General features: G+C 39.7%; 1 protein-coding gene across 17 annotated transcripts in view; it reads right to left on the reverse strand.

Moving 5' to 3' along the window:
- The window catches only part of TRIP12 (thyroid hormone receptor interactor 12), a 140,241-nt gene that overhangs the window by 23,323 nt on the left and 93,852 nt on the right, over positions 1–23,066 (reverse strand). For 6 of the 17 annotated variants that reach the window (XM_030326682.1, XM_030326687.1, XM_030326673.1 and 3 more), the window contains 18 exons: positions 22,748–22,840; positions 22,382–22,543; positions 20,413–20,481; positions 20,156–20,321; positions 16,855–16,972; positions 16,581–16,740; positions 14,606–14,759; positions 13,033–13,261; positions 12,591–12,709; positions 10,066–10,273; positions 7,440–7,540; positions 7,035–7,209; positions 5,724–5,865; positions 4,719–4,910; positions 3,083–3,234; positions 985–1,157; positions 537–610; positions 256–455 (listed from right to left, as the gene is read on the reverse strand). In XM_030326682.1, coding sequence (XP_030182542.1) covers positions 256–455; positions 537–610; positions 985–1,157; positions 3,083–3,234; positions 4,719–4,910; positions 5,724–5,865; positions 7,035–7,209; positions 7,440–7,540; positions 10,066–10,273; positions 12,591–12,709; positions 13,033–13,261; positions 14,606–14,759; positions 16,581–16,740; positions 16,855–16,972; positions 20,156–20,321; positions 20,413–20,481; positions 22,382–22,543; positions 22,748–22,840 — 2,687 coding nt within the window. The remainder of the gene's footprint in view (positions 1–255; positions 456–536; positions 611–984; positions 1,158–3,082; positions 3,235–4,718; positions 4,911–5,723; positions 5,866–7,034; positions 7,210–7,439; positions 7,541–10,065; positions 10,274–12,590; positions 12,710–13,032; positions 13,262–14,605; positions 14,760–16,580; positions 16,741–16,854; positions 16,973–20,155; positions 20,322–20,412; positions 20,482–22,381; positions 22,544–22,747; positions 22,841–23,066) is intronic. The other 11 variants (XM_030326683.1, XM_030326679.1, XM_030326686.1 and 8 more) reach the window with 6 other exon arrangements.

A 23,066-nucleotide genomic window follows, 5' to 3' on the forward strand; every position in this document is an offset into this window, starting at 1 on the left:
ATCTAAAAAGGTGACGTAAGCTAGGATTACTGCCCTTGAACAAACACGTTTTCTAGTGGACATAACGAAGGCAAGCACACACATACGTATTTGCATGCGTGTAGGCATTCATGCAAAGTATGTGAAGTGGCTTTTGATAATAAAATGTAGGATTTGGGTCTCCTCCCCTTACTTAGGCCAGCCATTCATATGAATTCCCAAAACACACAAACAGTAACAAAGCTGATGAAAACCGAACGAAGTCATTTTACTTGCCATATTGTATGAGTCTTTGTCCAAATACCAGCTCTTCCCAGAGGATTGCTCTCATCGTCTGTGGACTCCCTTTCATCTTCAGCCTGTATACTGAACTGTCGGACTGCCTGATACACAGTCATGTTATACGGGAGCAAGTGTTCTCCAATGTAAAACTGTAGCCGGTGTCTCACATTTCCTGAATTTAAGAACTGAGCGGCCTAAATGAAGCAAAAGAAAATCCAGTTAAGCTACAGGCCCTGAACTTCATCCATTACAACATGGTGAGAACAGCACCTTACCAGAGACTCGTCTATTTCCTCATCAGAGCCATCATCATCACTGTCTTCATCATCTTCTCTTACTCTTCCATACCCTAAGGATGCAAGAAGGCTGTTAAATTTCTAGCAACTTTATATGCCAGGGCCCACATATACCGGTTAAACTAATACGCTCTTAGAAAAACACGTGTATACTACACCTTGACCTATGAAACAGAAGGATTCAAGAAAACAGTCACGTACAAAATGCCATTCCCACTACATTACATTCCAGCTGACTGTAAGCAGTCAGCTCCCAGGAAATTTACCACATTTCCACATACTACGTATTAAATAAATGATGGGAAGCCGAGTTCCTGAAGGTAGGTTTGAACAGAAGTAGTAATACAAGGGAAATCATTTATCTATCCCCCAATATTCCCAGCCCACATGTACGTATGGAAACAAAACACACATATAGGGAAAGTACCTCTGACCACAAGGTATCTCTCGATAGCTTGTACCAAAGCCAGGGGATCAATCTTGACAGGCCCACCCTTCCACTGTTTCACATTTGCACAGTCTGGATGTCTTTGTAACTGGCATTTTAACTGATGGGTGTTGAAAAATTTTAAAGCCTGTGATCCTCTGTTGAGAGAAAAGCTCAAGATAATTTGTGAAAAAAAGTTATTCTATTATTTTCAAAATCAACATAATAATTCACACAAAAGCAAGATAATACAAACTGCATTTTTTAAGGCACAAAATAAGCACTTACTTACCAGTTATGTAAATAGTGAAGTCAGCAATTTGACTTACTTAGTAAAGTTGTTAAAGTAAGAAATAAAAGAGGGTGTGTATGCACGCATATGAGAACATTAAATCATCATTCTCTGTCGTACCATAAATCCAAGCGGGCAGAAATCCCTCCCCACCGAGATTTAGCCATTTCTCTAGAATAAACATTCCGCAACCACTGTGCATGCTCACTTCGGCAGTATTTTGCCACTGCCTAACTAAATTCTATGGATTTAAAAACAAAAGAAAAAGCCCTCTTTTTTGCTTTCAAATGCTTCTGCTACAAAATTACTTTAAAACTACCCTTTACAGGGGCACCTGGGTGGCGCAGTCGGTTAAGCGTCCGACTTCAGCCAGGTCACGATCTCGCGGTCCGTGAGTTCGAGCCCCGCGTCGGGCTCTGGGCTGATGGCTCAGAGCCTGGAGCCTGTTTCCGATTCTGTGTCTCCCTCTCTCTCTGCCCCTCCCCCGTTCATACTCTGTCTCTCTCTGTCCCAAAAATAAATAAACGTTGAAAAAAAAAAAAAAAAAAAAAACAAAACAAAAAAAAACTACCCTTTACAATTTACTTCACTATATTCTTTTGAATGAAGCAGTTCAAGAGCTACACCAGTCTGACCCTGGAAATGAGAATTAATCGCTCATTTCTGAAAAAGGGCTGACAATGTTAAGACACAGGCAGGCTTAAAATGCAGTTCTCTTTAAGATTCCAGAAGGCATGCAAACTGGGGTATTGGAGAGGAATATTGCATTAAACGGATACATATGTAAACATACACACTTTACACAAATCTGGGTGAAAATGAAAAACGTCATGGTTTTTCTCAGGCATAGATGAGATGCCCCCTTGTTTCATAAAATCCTCCAGAAGGATGATTAAAACCGAATACCACTTTCTATATTAATTTTCAAAGCCAAAAAAGCTCTAGCCCACACTGCTCCATCTGATCCAGTAATGCATATTGTTTTAATTCAATCACAAATTTAAATGCTTTCAAAATACATCAGACTGTGTATTTTTAAACCAAACTGATCTCAGGGGCACCCGGGGAGCTCAGTTCTTAAGCATCTGACTCTTGCTTTTTGGCTCCGGTCATGATCTCACAGTTCCTGAGATGGAGTCCCGTATGGGGCCTGCACTGGTAGCACGGAGCCTGCTTGAGATTCTGTCTCCCTCTGGCCCTACCCTGCGCACACATGTTCGCACTCTCTCGCAAAATAAATAAACTCAAAACAACCAAACTAATTTCTTATTTTGTATGCTTCCAGTCATGACATTCTAGAAACCTTGTAACATTCCATAAAATACAATAATGAACCTTTACAGTGAATTCTTTCTGTAGCACTTCATGAGTCCAGTAAAAGTACTATATTATAGAAAAAAATAGAAAGTTTTATTAAAACAAGAAAACTTCAAAATAAACTTATTTGTTAAAACCCATCAAAGGTATGATCACATCACACAGGAAATCCCAATACTGCACAGAATGCAAATATTTTATCATCCATGCCTGTAAAATTCACGGAGAAGCATTCTAGCTAGATTAAAGTAATGGAACACTAAGCTTATTACGGGTTGCCAACACAGTCACTGGGTTACAGATTTCCAAAACACCATGTTTAAAAAACACAAGGGGTGGATTTTAAATATAAAAAGTATTTTTCTTTAGCCATTACAACCAAATGGTCTTTGGGCAGATGAAGATATTACCAGACCTCTTGCCACTTTACCTCAACAAAATTAAGCACAAAGTCCAATGGCAAGGGCACACCCAAGCCATGATTCTTACCTGCCTCCTGTCCCATTCCCACTGGGGAAGTCATGTACTTTGACTGGAAACTGTTCCATCTGGCTGAGGCAGTTGTTCATCTTGTGAACTAATGCCAACAAAGGTGCATTACCCACTGGTTCTACTCTTCCAATGGGCTCTTCTCCAGGAAGCTGAAGTTATAAATAAACCAATCGGTTAAGCAAGGCCTCCTGAAAATGGAACACTGCTCAACAAGAAAATTTAACAGGCAGTTTTGCAGAAGAGAACCATTCATTTATTCTCTTTTATCTCTTGATACATTTGGTTGGAATGGTTACTTCCAAATAAATTATTTCAAAATAGAGACGCTTTTTGCGCAGGTCCACAATCCTTTATTCCTAGCTCCTAGGTCCAAAGGGCTTGAAAACACAACTTGTGTGGTGGTGAAACCTGACCCAGACACAAGGCTATCTGCAGTCTTTACGTTTATTTAGTAGGAATATTCACATGCTTTGCTGCAAAAACATTTAATGTGTGTGGAGTGTTATTTATCCACTGGGGATATCAGGTAATATCCATGTACTGTATTGAAGAACTTGTGAAAACCATCCAGCCCCAAGGAGTTTCAGGTAAGAGATTACACATCTACCTGTACATAATCTTAGGCATAGTATAAAACCACATCCAGTACTGCTACACATCTAATGCATCTCTAACAAATACCAACTCTGCCTCAGGTAGCTCAAGTTAAAACAATACAAGAGGGGTACCTGGGTGGCTCAGTCAGTTAAGTGGCAAACTCTTCACTTAGGCTCAAGTTATGATCCCAGGGTGGTGAGATGGTACCCCACATTGGGGTCCATGCTGGGCATGGAGACTGCTTGAGCTTCTCTTTCTCCCCCCTCTCTGCCCCTCCCCCTGCTCCCTCGCGCGCTCTCTCTCAAAACTAAATAAAAAAATTAAAATTTGAAAAAATAAAACAAGAAATGCTCAAAATGACTACAAACACTGAAAGGAAGGCATAGTGAAGTAGTTTCCACTAACACACAGAATCATCCTTAGCCCTACTACACAGAAGATCCAGAGACATCTCCAGGGATGCCTTATCTCAAGTAGTTGTCAACAAGTAGAATGATGTTAAGTCAATATTGTCCAACAACAGGTACATTCTTGCTCTTACCCACTGAGGCTGAAGGTAGGGGAGCCTCTTTGTGGCCTCTGCTCTTGTAATCCAGATTGTAAGTGGTGACTAAGTACTCTCGAATACAACTGTTAATACTGTATTTTATATGCAAAATGGAAATGTCCACTCTATCTTACGTCTATAGCTAGGTTTACTGTATTTCCACTACAGTATGTTTAAAAACAAATATTGAGCATAAACACACTCACAAGTGAGAGACTACTATTAACGACTGGGCTTGCAGGAAAAACAAAGACTCAGGATAACACAGATCATAAAAACTGTGGCACTTGCACCATTAAATCACCATTCTGTTGCTTTACTAGTGTATGTGATCTATAAAAGACCAAGGAATCCAACTGTGTATCAGAAGCTAGAAGCTTTACCTGAGTATCTTGACCAGCACCTAATGGAAATCATGGAGATGAAAATACACACATTAGTGAGCAAAGATTCCCGTAATAACACACACAAGCATTATAGACAACTTACTGGTGAAGAAAAGAATACATGAAGGAATCTCTTTAATCTGATCTCTCTGCTCACAGCATCCTTTTCACTTTTAGATGTCAAATAAAGCAACAGCTGCTTCACGAATCCACTATGCTGGATTTCAAATGATGAGACGTCTGACTCTGAGACTATGCTACGGATTTCTACAAGGCACTCAGCTCCACCATCCACCTGCAAGAGTTGGCAAGAGTATTTCTATGTTGATTTAAACAGTCCTTACTAAATGCACAATTTACACTTCCCCCAAAGGAACAGAATACATTCTCAACACCTTTAAAAAAGAAGGCAGGGGAAGTGATGCATTCTTGGTAGATCCTTGGAAAATACGATCTTAACCAGCATCCACACTACTAACATAGAAAAGTCTCACACTCAACCGATGTAAAACAAACAAAATAAATAAAGACAAACAATGAGAATATAAATTGAGGGGTAAAGAGAACACCAGAAGGAGAAGATTAAAACAGAATATGAAGTGTGGCTTTAAATTAATACATTTAAAACCTAGATGAAATGGACAATTTCTTGCAAAACACGTACTACTCAAATTGCTCAGGGTGCACAAAAAAATGTAAAAAGGCTAAGAACCAGATGAAATTTAAACAGTTTATTCAACCTCCCTCTTCAACTACTATGAGACCCAGTTAGGTTAGGGAGGGTCCCATCCACTCTAATACCCAGAGTTGAGGAGATATACTCAAGGGACATTTCTCGAGTCTCTTCTTTTGTCAAGAAATACGAGTTGTGAAGAGAACAAAGTCAAGGAAGAGATTTCCCGGTACCGTTAATGATAAAATGATGAAGCACGAAAGTCAAGGGACTCGTTACAGAAACGTCAGTGCTAGAGGTACATGTCTAGCTAAAAAGTTCATCTAGGACAGCAAATCCGTGGAAGGCCAGAGAGTCATCAAGGGAGGAACAGGAAGACAGAAGAGACGCCAAAAGAGACTGTGAAGGACCAGCAAGGTGCACCCAACGCGGTACCTGGAGGTTGAGTTGTTCGGTCGCAGCACAAAGTCTCTGAAGGACATTCAGTGCAGGGTTGCTTCCATCCATGTTCTCAGAACTGAAGTAACGTTCTACAAATTTATGCGCTTGTTCCTTAATCCAACCTTTAATTTTTTCTCTGCACAAAGGAAAAACAAGATATTAAATTTAGTCTCAGTGTACAAAAAGGATTTCGACTGTAACTACCCGAAGGCAAATTGCTGCTGCATTTTTAAAAAACCCTTTTGGGCCTATGCTTATAGATTCATGAACTCAGATTCCATATTAACCAAATTTAAGTGTCATTTTGAAAATGGGTTAAGGTGTACTAGAGAAATGCACAGGTACTTAAAATATATTTCAGGTCATGACATGAAACATATACAAAAAGTTTTAACTCCCTGGAACTCTACCACATTAATAGTTTCCTTCCTAACTATTTGCCTGATAACAACTTGACATGACTGTTTCATTGGGTACAGACACACTTGCTTTGTCCTTTATTTGTGTTCCTTGGAGAGGTGAGGTAAAGAACTATAGACCAGAAACATGCACCTGTTAGATGTACAATTAACTGAAACCTCGCTGCTTAAATTACAAATTCTGATGGCTTTAGAAATACACGTGCTTAATTATTGTCAAATGAAATTCAGAAAAACAATAACCAACGCAACCAATCAACCAAACAAAAAGAGCCTGTTTCTTTGCCAGTGGAATCTGATTTTTAAAAATTTCTTGGTTGCAGAGGAAATAATCCATGTTGGCGTGCTACATCCAGAGTCAAAAGAACAACTCTAGAGGGTTTTTAAGAAGTAATTATTAATAGCCACAAATTGGTGTGTGAAACAGTTTAGCTGATACAGTTCTAAATTTCTTAAGACCAACCAACCGACCTCTACTCTAAGATCTTTAAGTCCTAATGTAAAGGGTAGAGGAAGGGGATCTGAGAAGCAGGTGAGTGTGTGTGCGTGTCTGTGTGTGCATGCAGAAAATGCCAGCTTTTACTCGTCTAGAATAAAACTGAGGAACAGGTTCCACAGGGAGAATTTATTTGGTTTTGAATGTCTACAACTCCCAACAAGAAATGCTGAAACATGTTTTAAGATGTAAGATTGAAATTCAGGACAAAGCCAGGCACGGAGTTCAAGAACTGAGAAATCTACTTCATCTTTGAGCAATACCACTACTGAGCATAAATTAAAGGTCTGTGTCCATGTTTCATCTCCATACAATACACATGCTGACTGAAATAATGCTCAGTTTTGCTAATCCCAAGCACAGAAGCAATAGATGATTCCCCCACTTCACCTATTATTGGAGATGGTGTCCTTTGAGGCAGCCCTGGCAAGACCACTGACTCCCGCGGTTCGTGCTGGTTCAATGTTGTTGCTGTTGGACTGTGCGCTTAACCTTCCCCACGTTTTTGGATTCAAGCTTGCCAGGAAAGAAGATTTAGGTGACTGAGTAGTGGTGGGGCTTTTAGCTATGAGAAGAAAAGGGAATAACGGTTAAACCACTTTAGCGTAACTGATGAAAACCAACTGAAATTTAACATTCCTGTTCTTATGAGATGAATTAGCTGAAACAACTTTGAACACGGAGTAAACTCAGGTGTACTTCAAAGCTATCAGCAGCTTTCGTGAGATACGTGTCTCTAACTGGTACCATCTTGCCCTCTGCCTTCCACCCCCATGGTGTCACCAAAGGAATTACCTTGATTGTCTACTTTGTCATCATCTCTTGGAGGTGAATACTTTGGCCTTCTTGGCCCTCGTTTTGGCAGTCGCTTTCTCTTTAGAACATCGCTTAATCGACTATCACATGAGAAAATATGGGAGAAGTTTAGCAATTACCACGATTTATTATCACTCACTGAAAAGCAAGCTAAAATGGCAGAAACAAGGAGCTGTAAAATACTGCCGTAACGGTATTTTTCATTCAGTGATTACCTATTTAATGCAGACTCTGCTCCAGTCATGATCTAAGAGGTATAGAGACACAGAAGATGATGCATTCAGAAAAAGCTATTTGACTATACTGAGCTACTAAAAGTAAAACCAAATAGACTATTTGAATAATCCTGTGGTAAACTCTTACTATAAAATGTTGTACACGTACAGAAAAGTACATAAAACAAATTTACAATGCAAAAATAAAAACTTAAAAAGACCTACGCTATCAAACTAGAAATAGAATGTTAAATCTGATTACCGTATTTCTTCCCTAACCTAAATGACAAGAAGTAACACTCATGACATTGAGTGTTAATATTATCAAAATGCTTTCCTGACACTGCCCAAAGTAATTTCACGGTATACAACTGCCATAACATCCTAAATGAATTCATTTATAAACAGTTTAGGGATTAAAAAAAAACAAACAAACTCAAAATTACCTATAAACAGATCAAATCATAGTATGAATAACCTATTCTGAATTAGAATACCTGAAATGGAACATACGTAGCCTGTCTTATTTTCACTATTCCTAACAGTAGAAATAGTTTGAAATTATCAGATGATTCTTAGAATAACAAAACCATGTAAGATAGATAAGATGGGAAAAATGTTCTGGTTCAGTTGGTCTGTGACCCACAATAAAATTAGAAAAATCTGAAAAAGTTTTAAAGTTCTTCCAATATCTGATGTCTATTAAAAACGCTAATGTGTTTGGGGAGCCTGGGTGATCAGTTGGTGAAGCGTCCAACTTTGGCTTAGGTCACGATCTCACAGCTTATGGGTTCGAGCCCCACACTGGGCTCTGTGCTGACAGCTCAGAGTCTTGAGCCTGCTTCTGATTCTGTGTCTCCCTCTCTCTCTGTACCTCCCTTGCTCATGCTCTGTCTCTCTCTCTCAAAAATAAACATTAAAAAAAAACCAAAAAACAAAAAAACAGTAATGTGTTTATGCTTGACAAGCAAAATGAGTGAACGTCCAGATATGTATGGGTAAAAAATTCCCCCTTTACAAATTTATATGTACTTTTCATTAGAAACCATATTAAAAAGAAATGGAACCACTTAAAACTCCAAAAGGTGCTTTCCATTTTGTTTTGTTTTGTTTTTTAGAATTTTCAATTATTAGACTATAATCAAGTCTAATCCTTCAGTGGCTCAGAAACAGCATCTTTCTCTGAGCTGCATCACATCTCACCAAGCGCCTGCTGTCTAGGGCACCATGCCTGCGGTAGCGGAAGTTACTACAGCAGCCAGGGGGAAGGAATGGGGCTGGAAAGGAAGGAAGGAGAGAGGCAGGCGGACAAATCCAACCGGAGAACAGAGAAGGTGGAGGGTCTCCAGTATTGTTCAGGTCCAATCTCACAGGACTGGATCCATGACACAGGCACCACCCAAACCCAGAAGTTTCCTAAAATAACAGCCACTGTGTCAGAAGTCCCAGCGGGTAGCCCAAGTCCAAATGCCAAAATTCATACTTAAGCTAGAGCGGATAACTGCCACCAGGTGGCACCAAAAGGAGCTGGATCCTCAGCTGGCCAGCTTCTTAGAACAATGCTACCTTGCAGTTCACAGAGGTTCAATTTTTGGACCTCACTTACTGACTATATGTTTCACCCAGATCCACGTTACAACTTAAAAGGAGTAAAAAGGAATATTACACGGAGTACGCTCTGAATTCCAGAACCGAGTCTGGTTGATCATGCACCATTCTTACAGCCATATTAAGTTTCTGATGTCAAAGAAACAAAAACACTTTAGAGTATAGTTTGTTTTAACCCAACAAAATGAAAGCTAATATGAGGGTTTGGTGGCGATGTTCTCAGTAGCACAGTACAACAAGGGGATTAAAAACAGATAAAGAGGTGGAAGCAGACACACTTAAGAACTCCCATTTTCCTTTATTAAGAGCAAAGTTCTCATTTGCCAATGGAAGATAAATGGGAAGTCAGGTTTTTTCCTGTACGTTCTAAAAATTCTAATTTTTAATATTTTTCACATGTCACTACTTGGATGTCTCAAACCTGGAATGTACGCTACAATGCAGTAAATATTCGCAAGATCAGGGAATTAGAAATGAGGGCTCAAATCCTACATCTGTAAAAATCAGTGTGTGACTTGGGCACATCATTAACTTCTCTGAGCCTCAGCTGCCTTCACTGTCCCTGGAAATACCTAGTATCTCTTGTGGTTCCTAAACACGGCTTTGTAATACATGTTCAGTTTCTTCCCACCCATTCCCATTAAAGGTCTAAGAAGATACAGACGGGAAAATACAAGGTGTACTCTCGAATATTTTACCATTTTATTCCCTATGGGAATCTCAGGTACCAGGAGACAGTTAAAGGCAAAGAGCATAAAAACCACCACAGAACTCTGACTTACCCTTGAGGGCTCAGATCTAAAGAATCATCTCTGCTGTGCTGCAAGCTGGGGGATCCCACGTCAGCCGCAGCATTAGTGGCAGCCGTGGCTGTTCCACTGCTGACTGACGTCGTGGACCCCAAGGATCCTGACCCATTCGTACATGCCTTTGGTGGACTTGTCAACAAAGACTCTGATTCTGCTAAGTGTTTTACTTGATGCATTACACCTATACAGTAACAGATTTAAAAGAGTCAGTTTTAATTAGAACCACCTCCCATGATTACAAAATCCCTAAATGCTAAACAGGGAATGAATCAAAAGTATCCAGCGAATTGGGGGGGTAGGAGTGGGGGTGGAGGCCCTTAGGTGCCAGGGTTTTCAACTTGACCCATTCGAAAGAGTCGTAGGCAAATTCAACATTAAAGAAAGATATTGATATTGATATTGAAAGATAATTATTTTGAACATCATCTAATATTCAAAATCTGGTAACAGGAAGTTTTAATAGGGTCACACATAAATACCTAATGAGAATTCAAAATACCCATTATAAAAACAATCAACTACAAAAACACAGTAGCGCACCTGTGGTTCGATCGCCACAAGTAAAGAAAGACCTGCTACGATTATTAACCAGCTTCAAATGCTACAATGAGACGAAAGTAACCGTGACGCTGCTGCCAAAAGAGAGAACACCAGCAACCCAAGGATGGGGATTTTCACATCCTTGGAGGTGTACAAGGAGAGCCGAACTGTAACTCATGAAGGCAGGGGTTCATATCTGGGCTAGAATCACAGGAGAATGTAGGTGGGGCGGAGGGGAGTGCCACGAACTATTAACTGTATGCAAAGGTGTACGTCTGAGTATATGAGCGCATGTTCACACATTCACGTTTTTTCCGGGATAGAGTCCAGAGTTTTCCATCAGATTCTCAAAGCAAACAAAAAAACCTCACAAGACCGCAAGATGTCTGAATGATCTCAAACTTCAGGCGTTGACTCCACAAATACTGTTTGCAGCAATCATATGCCAGACTGTGCGCAAGGTACTAAGAATATGACCGTTAGTGAGAAAAATGGACTTAGGGCACTTACTGGGGAGAAAAAATAATTTTTATAAGAAATTGCAAATAGAGTAAACTGCTCCTCAGAGAGAAAATACAGTGCTGATGGAACACACAGCAGGAGGATCTAACACAGATTCTAGAAGGCAAGTCCTCAAGAAAAAAATGACAGGTGGAACTGGACAGAACAAATGCCAGATGCAAAGTAGCTGAACTAATCAAGCACACCCCCCCCCCCATCGCCAAACTTCATAATGTATACACTATATGACTATCTGGGGGGTGGAAAATTCAATTTGATGGCATAGTGTTCTTATACATGTAAAAAGAAAAAAAAAAAATCACTTTGAGAAAAAGACATACTCTCATAAGACTTCCAAATCAGAGGGCGGAATACATCCGAAAGGTAGAACTAAAGGCTAACACCAAAACCAAGATACACACAAATTATAAGATAATCCAAGGCTAAAAAAACCACATACCAAATGTTTATGTGAGCACAGAAACATCTATTCATACAGGCACCCCATTTGTAAACCACAGTTATGGAATTTGCTTTCCACTTCAAATAAATATGTAGCACTGGAATTTTTTTTTTTGACTGTTTTTTAAACAAAACGAGTAAAAAATGGTGAAAGCCTCTTCCTATTTAATACTCTTACACTAACAGGACTACAGCATTCTCAAGATGTGAAGAGATACAGAGCCAGCATCAGGTGATGAAACAAGGGAAAACAGATCATTTGCAGAAAGAACTAGAATTGTTGGTTAAGATGGAAGACGAAGCTAAGGATTAATTCAGTATAAAAACACCATGATCTCCCGTGTCCTCGCAACACCAAAGTATCTCTAAAAGACCAAAAGAATTACAGAGACCTGTTTATGAGAAAGAACTTCTTTTAATATCTTGGAATGCTTGAAAAGGAGAAAACACCTGAATGAGCAACAACAGTCTTTGAGGTCTTCAAAAAGAGAACAGACAAGTACCATCTCTCCTAGGCTGATTTCCACATTCAGATTCCTCAAATCAGGGGACCAGACCAGTTGCATACTAAAGATTTCAGTACATACATAAATGAAGCCTAAAAATATTCCACTAGGCACACAACGAAGTAAATAATAATCCCTCTTCCAAGTGTTCTATCTACTAATGGGATTCACTGGGAAAGAAAGTGGCCTCTGACTTTCTCGAGGCGTCTTTATGGGAGCTGCACATTATCTACATGAAAGGAAATGTTAATGATTACTTCTGGGCCATAAACATTCAAATCATTACAACTTACTGTTTATCAACAGACTGTGAATCTCACACAACTTGTATCGACAGATTTTACAAAGGACACACCCTGTATGTATGTGAGCTGTAAGGATGGAGACTTCTCACGTAAGAGGTTGTTCGGAATTAGAACTATACATGCTATTGCAATACTACGTAAACGAAAAGACTAGCCATTAATGAGTGAGTATGGAGGACATTACCTTCTCTTCTGAAGTAAACACTAAAAATATCAGGTAACTTCTGCATTAAGATCTCTGCCATCTGAAGCGCTCCAACTACTATCTTCAGGTCTTGGCTTGACAGCATGGAAGCAATGTGACTAAAAAAAGAAAGCATTCACATATAAAACATCTGTCTGAATGTGAGAATTATTTTGGGCCATACTACTTTAACTCTGAGAGCAAAACATTTTAATTATGAAAACAGTCCACTACAACGACAAGTTTTCCTTAAACGCTCAACTTTTGCATTCGTTTTAGTCCTTCTCAAAGGTGTGTATGCATATAAAGAGACAAGGGGCTCCAGATACTACAAAGAAACTGTTCTGTGCATATTTTTTCTATGTTGTCACTTTTAAGGTTTCTGAAATTACTTGCGGAGACTTGGATTTCTAAAAAGTCTTCACTGTTTTCATGAACACACCTTGAAACAGCATGATTTTTCAGGACATCCTTCAGAAGTTCAGCATCCGCAAAATAAATTATCCTAAGAATTGCTCTAAGGCACTTATGTCTGACCGCAGGTCCTGCCGAGGAACTATACACTTCATAAAGGACACCGAATAACGTCTTAATGAAAGCCTTAGCCAGTTCCGGATCCTCTTTCATAAGCTGTGCTCGAGCATCATCCTTCTTTAACTCGGAATATCCGCCTGTTGTAAAAAAACGGACAATCCTGAAGTGACAGACCTCCGAAACACAAGGAAGTGAACAACATAAAGCACGCAAGCTGCCGTGATGATCTGAAATGTTACTTTAAAAATTTGGTCATAGGGGGCGCCTGGGTGGCGCAGTCGGTTAAGCGTCCGACTTCAGCCAGGTCACGATCTCGCGGTCCGTGAGTTCGAGCCCCGCGTCAGGCTCTGGGCTGATGGCTCAGAGCCTGGAGCCTGTTTCCGGTTCTGTGTCTCCCTCTCTCTCTGCCCCTCCCCCGTTCATGCTCTGTCTCTCTCTGTCCCAAAAATAAAAAAAATAAAAATGTTGAAAAAAAAAATTAAAAATTTGGTCATGTAACAAGTCAACTTATCTGATATGACTGACTAGGGTCTACAAAGATGCCACGAGCAGCGTTTAGACAAAATGTAGCCAGCTCGAAAGAACAAGCCACCAGCACACCGTACCTCTTATTTTAATAATATATACTTAACAAAACACTAAGGATGTTCAGTGTTAGCCACCTAAACCACTGGTAAGAAACAGAGTTCAAGTAATGGACAGAGGGTACGTGACTAGAAGCTATGGAAACACAAGATGATCTGCTGCTTTCCTTAGGGGGAATAAAGTACAGGGGAAAGGAAACTGATGAAAAGTAAGCTCTAGATGAGGGGCTGGCAAAGTCTGGTCCAAAGGCCCAATGTGGCCCAGCACCTACTTTTGTACAGCAAATCTTGCCAGAACATAACCACGTGCGTTTGTTTACATATCGTATATGGCGGCTTTGGAGTCACAACAGCAGTGTTGAGTACAGGGACCGTGCTGTCCAAAAGGTTAAATATTTACTATCTGGCCCTTTCCAGAAAAAGTCTGCTGACCCCTGCATTCTAAACTAGAGCTGCAAAAGCAATGGACGGTATGTATCCCCAAGGACAAAGATAAATGTCAGAAACCTGAAAAAACAGTCAAATCATCTATTGGTCATTAGTTAAGAAGAGAACGTTCACGGGAAAGTATAATCTATAAGGTTGGAAAAACTAATCTGACAGGTGCAAGTGGATCTAGAGGTAAAAGAGGGAGAACAGGATCAGATAAAAAAACTGCATGGGCCAATTCTCGCTGGAATTCCGGAACACAGCAAACCACACAGCAGAAAAATAATGCGGAGGATACCATTTCGGCAATCCTGGCTTATTCATCAATTAAAACACGATAGAAACAACAAGAAATTAATTACTCCTATGCAGCAGTCTTCAGCTTAATAAAGACACTCAATGAAACAATCACCGCAAATATTATTCACATGACAGTATCGTACTACAATTAACTCGAAAGGTACTTACTAGTGTTAGTATTGGCTAAGGGGTTAGGTTTTCTCTGAATGGCACGTGCTGTTCCCGTGTCCTCATTGATTTGCTGCATAGAATTAAAATCAATAGTATAAACTCGTCCCAGAGTGGACAAGCTTATCTCATCCTCACCGACCTGATGGGCTGCCTGAGAGCAAAGAGAGAGAAACCTTGAATATAAACATGGAGAAATTTATTAACTTAAGACACAGTGGGGAACCTTCATAAACGCTAACTTACAGATTTATTTGATCAGGTTTCAGATGGTGAAGTCAAAGAATATGGAAAATTTAATAGTGTGGATGTGACAACACTCATTTATTCAATAAATCATTTTTAATTAAACACAAATATACACCACAGGCCCTTTAAGGCCCCTGGAGTCATAAATAAATACAGATAAATTCCTGATGAAAGATCCAGTCATGGAGAATCAGTGACATGAAGATGACACCATTTGTATTAAGGAAGCTTTTAAGACATTGCTGATAGAAAAAAAATCGTTACCCATAAAATCTTAGTATCTAATTTTTAGGTTAAAATGTTATTTACATCATGGATTCTTAGCAGCCCACCAAAATCTTCTTTAAACAATATGCTCCTATAAAATTACCCTTAGATCAAAAGGCTTTCCATTTACATCATGCTCTAAGATTGAAAGGGACACAACTGGACCTGAGAGAGCAATGCTTAGGCTGTGCATGCAGGCACTGTCCGAAAAGAAAATGACACGCTTTGACACTATGTGCTTGACATAAGACAGCCAAAAGAAGTGACAGAATATTCATTTTTGTAACAGTCCGATGTATGGAATTCCTAGGTTAAGTGGAAGACAGGCCTCCAGGGAAGTATAAGAGAGTAAGCAAACAGGGAAAATGCAATTAATAAGAAAATGCTAAAAGAAGGCGGCTTAGCACTGACCACGTTAGACCATGGCCTGCTTACACACTAAGAGAACACACAGTGGACCCATCACACCTAAAAGTTGACTCAAAACTTGGATGTTTTCAGAAGAACTTCTGATTTGGTAACAGTGGTTTCAAAGTTGGTTTTCAAAAATTTGGTTTTAAAAACTAACAGGTAGAAGACATCTTTAAAGAATGTCTCTTCAAGAGTGATGCTCTATAAAGATTCAAACATCACAGGTAAAAATTGGGAAAGATAGTATGACTTAAAGGTATCTCACACACTGAAAGTATTAGTAAATGATGCATGGTACCCCAATTAATGCTGTGACCAACAGTTCTTACACAGGGTGATTTTCCGGACCTGAAAATTTTTTGAAATATTCAATGCATACTTAACATGGAAGTAATGAAAAGAATAAAATCACACAAAAAATCTTCACAGGAAAACACTAAATATTTTTGGTGCACCTCTCTCCTTTGTATTATTCCTTTTTCTATTATTTTGCTGAGCTCCCCAAAGAGCCACAAAATTTGATTATTACGTGGTCATTTATCATATCCCATTTTATGTCACTTAAAATTTATCCCAATGGATTACATATGAGGCTAGTATGTATCAAAACCTACTTAACCATTTCACCTAGACTTTGATATGTAAGTTGTTTCCATGTTTTCGCTCTTTAGTAAGTGCTGAGAAACAGCGATTTGTATGCAAATCTTTGCTTATGGGAGGTTTTCTTCTGGGTAGGAGACAGAAGGGACTTTTAAACATTTGGCCTAACTCCTCCAATGTTTCCTTTCAGAGATGAGGAAACTATGGAACAAAGAACTTAAATTACTTGCTCCAAGTCAATCAGGTAGTTAGCAGCAGAAGCAGGACTAGAACATCATGTTTTCTGACCTGAACAGAAATGAGGACCTTGTTCTCAGGAGACAAAATGAGAGAATCTTGAGTTAATTCAAAAGCGAGCACATTGAAGTACACACATCCACCTCCCCACTCCATCCCTACACCCACTCTCCACCAAAATAAACATCTTTAAACGGTACGATGAAACTACTACCTCAATGATCCGGCTGTCAATCCTGTTATAGGGATGCCAAAGGCCACGGTCGTCACGCCACTGCCATATCGCACCATCCGTGTTCTGCGCATTTCCCTTCTTCAGCATGGTATCAACTGCAAAAATGCCTTCTTTTGGTAAACATGGCATAAGTTCGCTGAAAACAGAGGTGCAATTATTTTATTAAGTAGCTTCCTGAACTATGAAATGACAGACCTCTAAAGTGAAACACCCACCTATAAACCACAGTTACTACTGGCCCGATCCTTACCAAATCAGAGACGTCAGCTCGTACAGTTCTTGAGGGCTTCGTGGAACAAGATCAATCTGCTCCTGACAACTCCCATTAGAGGCACCGCACAGGAGGAAGTGAAGTGTTTCTGCAATATCTGTAAAACCAACAACAGAAACCAAAAGCTCATGAAAGTTAACGTAATAGGTAATCATTCCTGGGGGGGGCGATCAGAATTATTTTCTTAAAGTCAACTATACATGAAAAAAAGTAAAATGAATTATTTTCTTACAAAACAATTACTACAGAAATTACAAGTCCAAATGAGTTATAATGAAAACTTAAAAAGAAATTTATGAAGATTTTAACAATTTCTTTCTAAAGACTTCAGTCTAGCGGTGCCTGGGTGGCTCAGTCAGTTAAGCGGCTAACTTCAGCTCAGTGGGGGTTCGAGCCCCGTGCCGGGCTCCGTGCCAACAGCTCAGAGCCTGGAGCCTGCTTCAGAGTCTGTGTCTCCCTCTCTCTCTGACCCTCCCTGCCTTGTGCTCTGTCTCTCTTTCTCTCAAAAACAAACAAAAAAAAAAACAAAAAAGACTTCAGTCTCAAGTCCAGCTGTACATTTAATCACTAATCCACCCCCAGAGACTTGGGGAATTTTTTAATTTTGTGTTGCATTGAGGAACAGAGTGCTTTGTGCAAAGGCACATTCAATGCACATTTTAATCCCCAATTCAAGTATATTCGTGTATTTGTCTTATACTGAAAACCCGTGGTCAAACATGGTAAAACCTGTATGTTACAAGCATCTGAATGTTACCATACTGTGATCAGGAAGTAATTACTTACAAGACAAGCATGCCAACTTAACGCAAAGATCGTTAACATATCCTCTACCCTAAGTTTCCATTCTCAGAAGACACCAGTTTATAGAGTGATCTGCATGAAAACCAGTCTGATGTACAGACGCTGTGACATGAGGAAGCCCCCATTATCCACACAGGTTTAGTCATTCAAATAACTAAAAGTAAAAAGCTAGGTCTTTGTTCGTTGTGGCTGTTTCCGCAAATACCATACTATACGTGTGCAAAATGTAAACGTTTCATTGAAATGTTTTATGTCACGTAAGTTCATAAAAATGTTATCAAAGAAAGTATTCACTACTGATTGGGGCAGAGTGTGGCTAGTTAAATTGCTGCCCCACAGAAATTTCACTGACAGTGATTAGAAATATTCTAAATTTCTTGGGGTGCCAGGGTGGCTCAGCAGGTTAAGCATCCGGCGCTTGATTTCAGCTCAGGTCATGATCTCACGGTTTGTGAATTTGAGCCCCCACATCGGGCTCTGTGGTGACAGTGCAAAGCGTAGTTAGGATCCTCTCTCTCTCCCTGTCTCTCTGCCCCACCTCTGCTTAAAGCTCTCTCTCTCAAGAATAAATATAAATTAAAAAAAATATTTTAAGTTTTTTGAAAAACTACAGTTTTGCCAACTTTCCTAAGAAATGTGAATTCATGGCAATGTTACATTATAAGGACTCCTTAATTTTTTGAGAGATTAGAGGGTGACAAAATTTTTCCTTTGTGTTACTGCTGAACGAAGAAAACGAAGGTCTAGTGGCGTCCACGTGATTAATGTGTGGCAAATTTCATGGAGTATGCAAAAGGTGAAAATATTCATCATGAGGAAAAAAAATTCAACATGGTAAAGCAAACAAGTCAGTGAGCAACTTCCCAAACTGGTTTTAGGGAAATGCCGTGCACCACATGGTAACAAGAAATAATCTGCACTCAAACTTCAGCAAAGAGGGGAGATTCAAAGGGCTCCTAGGGATTTTAACAAGCAAAATGCACTGTGATGATTAAAGAAAAAGCTAAACCTTTCCTCAGCTTCTCACTTTGGTTACGACACGAGCTGTGCAGTTTTCTCTGGAATACCAGGTTTGGGAGTGCTTCACTGCATTAAGAGGAATCTTTTCAATAGAACACCTCAACAACACTATTTTTCTGCAAAATCCTGGGCCAATGTGCTTACTCACAAGAAATGTGACTAAATATAAAACTGAACCCCCCCCCCAAAATAGTATTATGTGACATATCTGAGGCAGTGACAACAAAGGCTATTTTGTCAGTGAATACCATCACCGCGGTGATGTCCTCAGAGATTAGAAGCACGAAATTACCCACTATAATACGTACTCCATACAAATGTGACCACTACTCTCCTAGCAATAACCCTAACATACAGATGCTTTCTGAGGCCCACTGTCTTCTGACATTAACCTGGGGAATCGAAGGTTTCTGAGACAGAAGCAATAGCAACACAGCAGTGCAGGGAAACTATATTTATAGATAAGGTTGAGAAAGATTTAGAAAATACTAAAGCAGCAAAGATGAGAGATTCAACTGTGTAAAGAAGTTCCGAATTTTTGAGGGAGTAAAGCACTGTGAAATCAGATAAGGAAAAACTCTAATGGGGGCAGAAAGGACCACCTAGAAGCAGAAGACAAGCAGTTACTGGTAACATAAAATTCAGAATTCTCCCAATGAAGCGTCACTACATCATTGATATTGTAGAGAAGGCAATGATCTTGCACCTTTAGCCCTTGAATCACCTAGGATAAAATTTTAATATACTACATACCCAAACAATTGTATGTAAGAAGCACTACTATGTTGTTCCCACACAAATTTATTATATGGCAAAACCTTGCTTTGTGAGCATAATTTGTTCCAGAAACATGCTTGTAATCCAAAGCACTTGAATATCAAAGCGAATTTCAAGAACCGTTGGCTTAGCTGTGATCACGTGATGTTCGGCGACATGTACTAACTACTTGTACTGCAAGACGTCGCTCATTTATCAAGTTAAAATGTTAGAAATGTTTGCTCAGGGGCGCCTGGGTGGCGCAGTCGGTTAAGCGTCCGACTTCAGCCAGGTCACGATCTCGCGGTCCGGGAGTTCGAGCCCCGAGTCAGGCTCTGGGCTGATGGCTCGGAGCCTGGAGCCTGTTTCCGATTCTGTGTCTCCCTCTCTCTCTGCCCCTCCCCTGTTCATGCTCTGTCTCTCTCTGTCCCAAAAAAAAAAAAAAAAAAAAAGTTGGAAAAAAAAAATTAAAAAAGAAATGTTTGCTCATCTTGCAGAACACTCGCAGAACGAGTTACTTGCAATCTAAGGATTTGCTGCGTCACGTTAACATTTTTCTTCCTTTACTACCCAGTGTCTGAGCTATTAGCAAGCTCTTCTACTTGTTTATGTTGACTTTACTTAATAAACATTTAAAAAAAAAAAACAAACAAAACAACCGCCTCTCTCACCTACAGCAGGATAATAAAGTAGCACTTACTTTGCTTCATAAGTTGAACAGCTAAAGTCGGACAGTTGGAACACATCAGAGAAAACATGCGAACCACCATTATAAACATCCCAGAACTTAAAATTGGTGGGGTCACTACCAGTAGCTGTTGAACATTTGTAAGCAGATCTTTGGAGGCAACCTGCTGGAGTAAATTCTTCACAAACAGAAGGAAAAAAGATACTATTATATTGTGATTCAGCAATTTAACCTTTTCACAAAAATACCACCAAAGACTACATGCTCACCTCCTCATGTTGGAAGTTGTCCACCAGACGTGCAAAACAAAGGCAAGTGCTTTCAACCGACTTTTTGTCCTATTTTTTTTTAATAAAAGAAAAAAGTTTGTTAATAGAAAACTATCTCATATTATTACCTAATTTTCTTCCTATCCCCAAATTCTTCAAGGCCAGCCCAATTAGATGGGCTCTGAAAACCCAATGAGCCTTTATAATAAGCAAGGTACAATCAGTAACACCATGATTTCAAAGCAAAGAGAATCACACTGAGAGAGCTTCTCTCCTCCGTTAAGGCCCCAAGAGATAAGAGAAAATATATAGAAAGGAAGGAACAACTTTTGTGCTTCTGCTAACTTAATACCTAAACACAAATTATAATAAAGATACCACTCTAAAAAAGCATTCCCCATAGAAAGGTTTAAAACATATATACACTAAAAAGTTGGAAACAGTTCAGTATACAAGCATGAACCAAAGGTTTACTGATGATGTGCGAAACCAGGTGTAGATTTGTTGTATTCACTATGAAAATAATCTAGAAAAATTAGTGCAGTGGCCTCATTCAGAAAACATATGAAATGTCCTTATTAGAATGGGAAGAATAACTTAGCAGCTAAACAAGTGTTTTGATACTGCTATTTTTTCTTCCTATTGATAAAGGGGCTTCAGATATGAAAACCAGACGTGCTTGTATGAAAGAATAACTCTGGTGTTATAGAAGCCCTATGCCCTCACCATCAGTACTTCAGTCTAGACAGAGTGCTACAAATAACAGAGACCAACTATCAAACTTCTCTGATTCTCACACTTTATTTCCAAAGTAAGGTAGTGAAATCACAGCCAACCCAAGAATATACTTCTATCCCTGATAAGCACAGGCCATCTCAGCCTAAGTTTTAACATTAAAGAAACAACGAATGGCCCGATTTGTGTCTTGATCATCTTAGAAGCAAAACATCTCAGAGTGACTCAATCATTATTTTATCTATCTTATATAAAGCCCTTATTTAGCATATTCTCTACCTAATTTTCCCAAAAAGATTTTAAACATATTTTGTAAAGGTGACTTAAAAGTCACATTTCCAAAAATCATTTTAGCAACAACACTTTAAAAAAACCGGTTTGCAGGGGCGCCTGGGTGGCTCAGTCGGTTGAGCGTCCGACTTCGGCTCAGGTCATGATCTCGTGGTCTGTGGGTTCATGCCCTTAGTCAGGCTCTGTGCTGACAGCTCAGAGCCTGGAGCCTGCTTCAGATTCTGTGTCTCGCCCTCTCTCTGCCCCTCCCCTGCTCATGCTCTGTCTGTCTCTCTCTCTCTCTCTCTCTCTCTCTCTCTCTCTCTCTGTCAAAAATAAACAAACATTAAAAAGAATTAAAAAAAAATTGATTTGCATTAAAAAAAAATTTTTTTTGATTTCCCCACAATGAAGCTTAACTCACGGTCCTCCACACCAGGGTCTCCTGCTTCTCATCCTCCATCACCAGGCCCACCACTTCCATCTCCCAAATAATGGCTCCTGCTCTTCCCCAACTTCAGACAGCCACAGTCTGCATTTTTTTTTCCCAGCTCATTTCTATTTGGGACACAGTCTCTTCTCACCTCCGATCTGAGCCCATAACTTCCTAGTCTTTCCTGACTAACCCAATGCCTTACAGGCGAGATGATCACTCCGAAAGGAAACTCTGATTTTATCACACAAGAAACACTCAATGTTTGCTGAAATAACCATTCCATCCCTTAAAGTCAAAATACCTGAAGACATCAAGCATATGAAATGCTGGTCATTTGGGTAAGTCCACCAAATTGTGTAACACTACCTAATGTGGTACGTGACTGGAAAGCACAGAGGAAAGAAACATGGATCATAGTATTTCCAATTTATCTATCCAGTTGGAAGAGTGAAAGCCCTAGATGAAAGTGGCATTTTAAAAGACATAGTAAAAACATGTTATGACACACAAAACAGATTCATGTTTTACCTGATGGGTTAGCCTTTGGGTGAGCAACGGGAGGGAATCTGCCACAAAATGAAATTCATCCGGCGTGATACTCTGGCAGCAATTGGCGGCGATCGCTAGTGCATTTCTTTGGGCATTTATGCTGAAGAACTCTAGATACAGCAAGCAGTCCGCCAAACCACCCTAAAACACAGAAAGCCGTTCAAGTGAAGAAATGCCCTCCAACAGCAACTAAACAAACAAACAAACAAAACTACTAAGAAGTCTAACACATCACTTTGGAAACATCATGCGTACCTTACAGAGATTGCAATCTAGGAGCTAGGACAAATGTGGATCTAAGATCCCCCTTGAAACGAAATACAGTCCTTGGGTGGCAACACCTACCGCCTGTAGAATGGCTTTACTGTGTCTGCGTGATAACATCTCCAAGGCGGTCAAGGCCTGCTCTGCTACATCAATACACTGAATAACCTGCAGCTGGGAACATAAAAATAGGTAACTTAAGCCCATCATTCAAGCTCTTGTCTAGTCCCTTATCTTCTACACGAATAAACAGTTATTTTCTCTAATTTCCATCAATCTGTATACTGCCTCTGACATGAAACCCACCATAGAAAACCAGTGATTTATGAGCTTAAGCTATAACATACAGTCACTATGGTTTCCTTCCGACTACCTTGCTCTGTTTTAGGACACAGAAAAA

Source organism: Lynx canadensis, chromosome C1 (genome assembly GCF_007474595.2).
Source record: "Lynx canadensis isolate LIC74 chromosome C1, mLynCan4.pri.v2, whole genome shotgun sequence".
In the NCBI taxonomy this organism is placed as follows: domain Eukaryota; kingdom Metazoa; phylum Chordata; class Mammalia; order Carnivora; family Felidae; genus Lynx; species Lynx canadensis.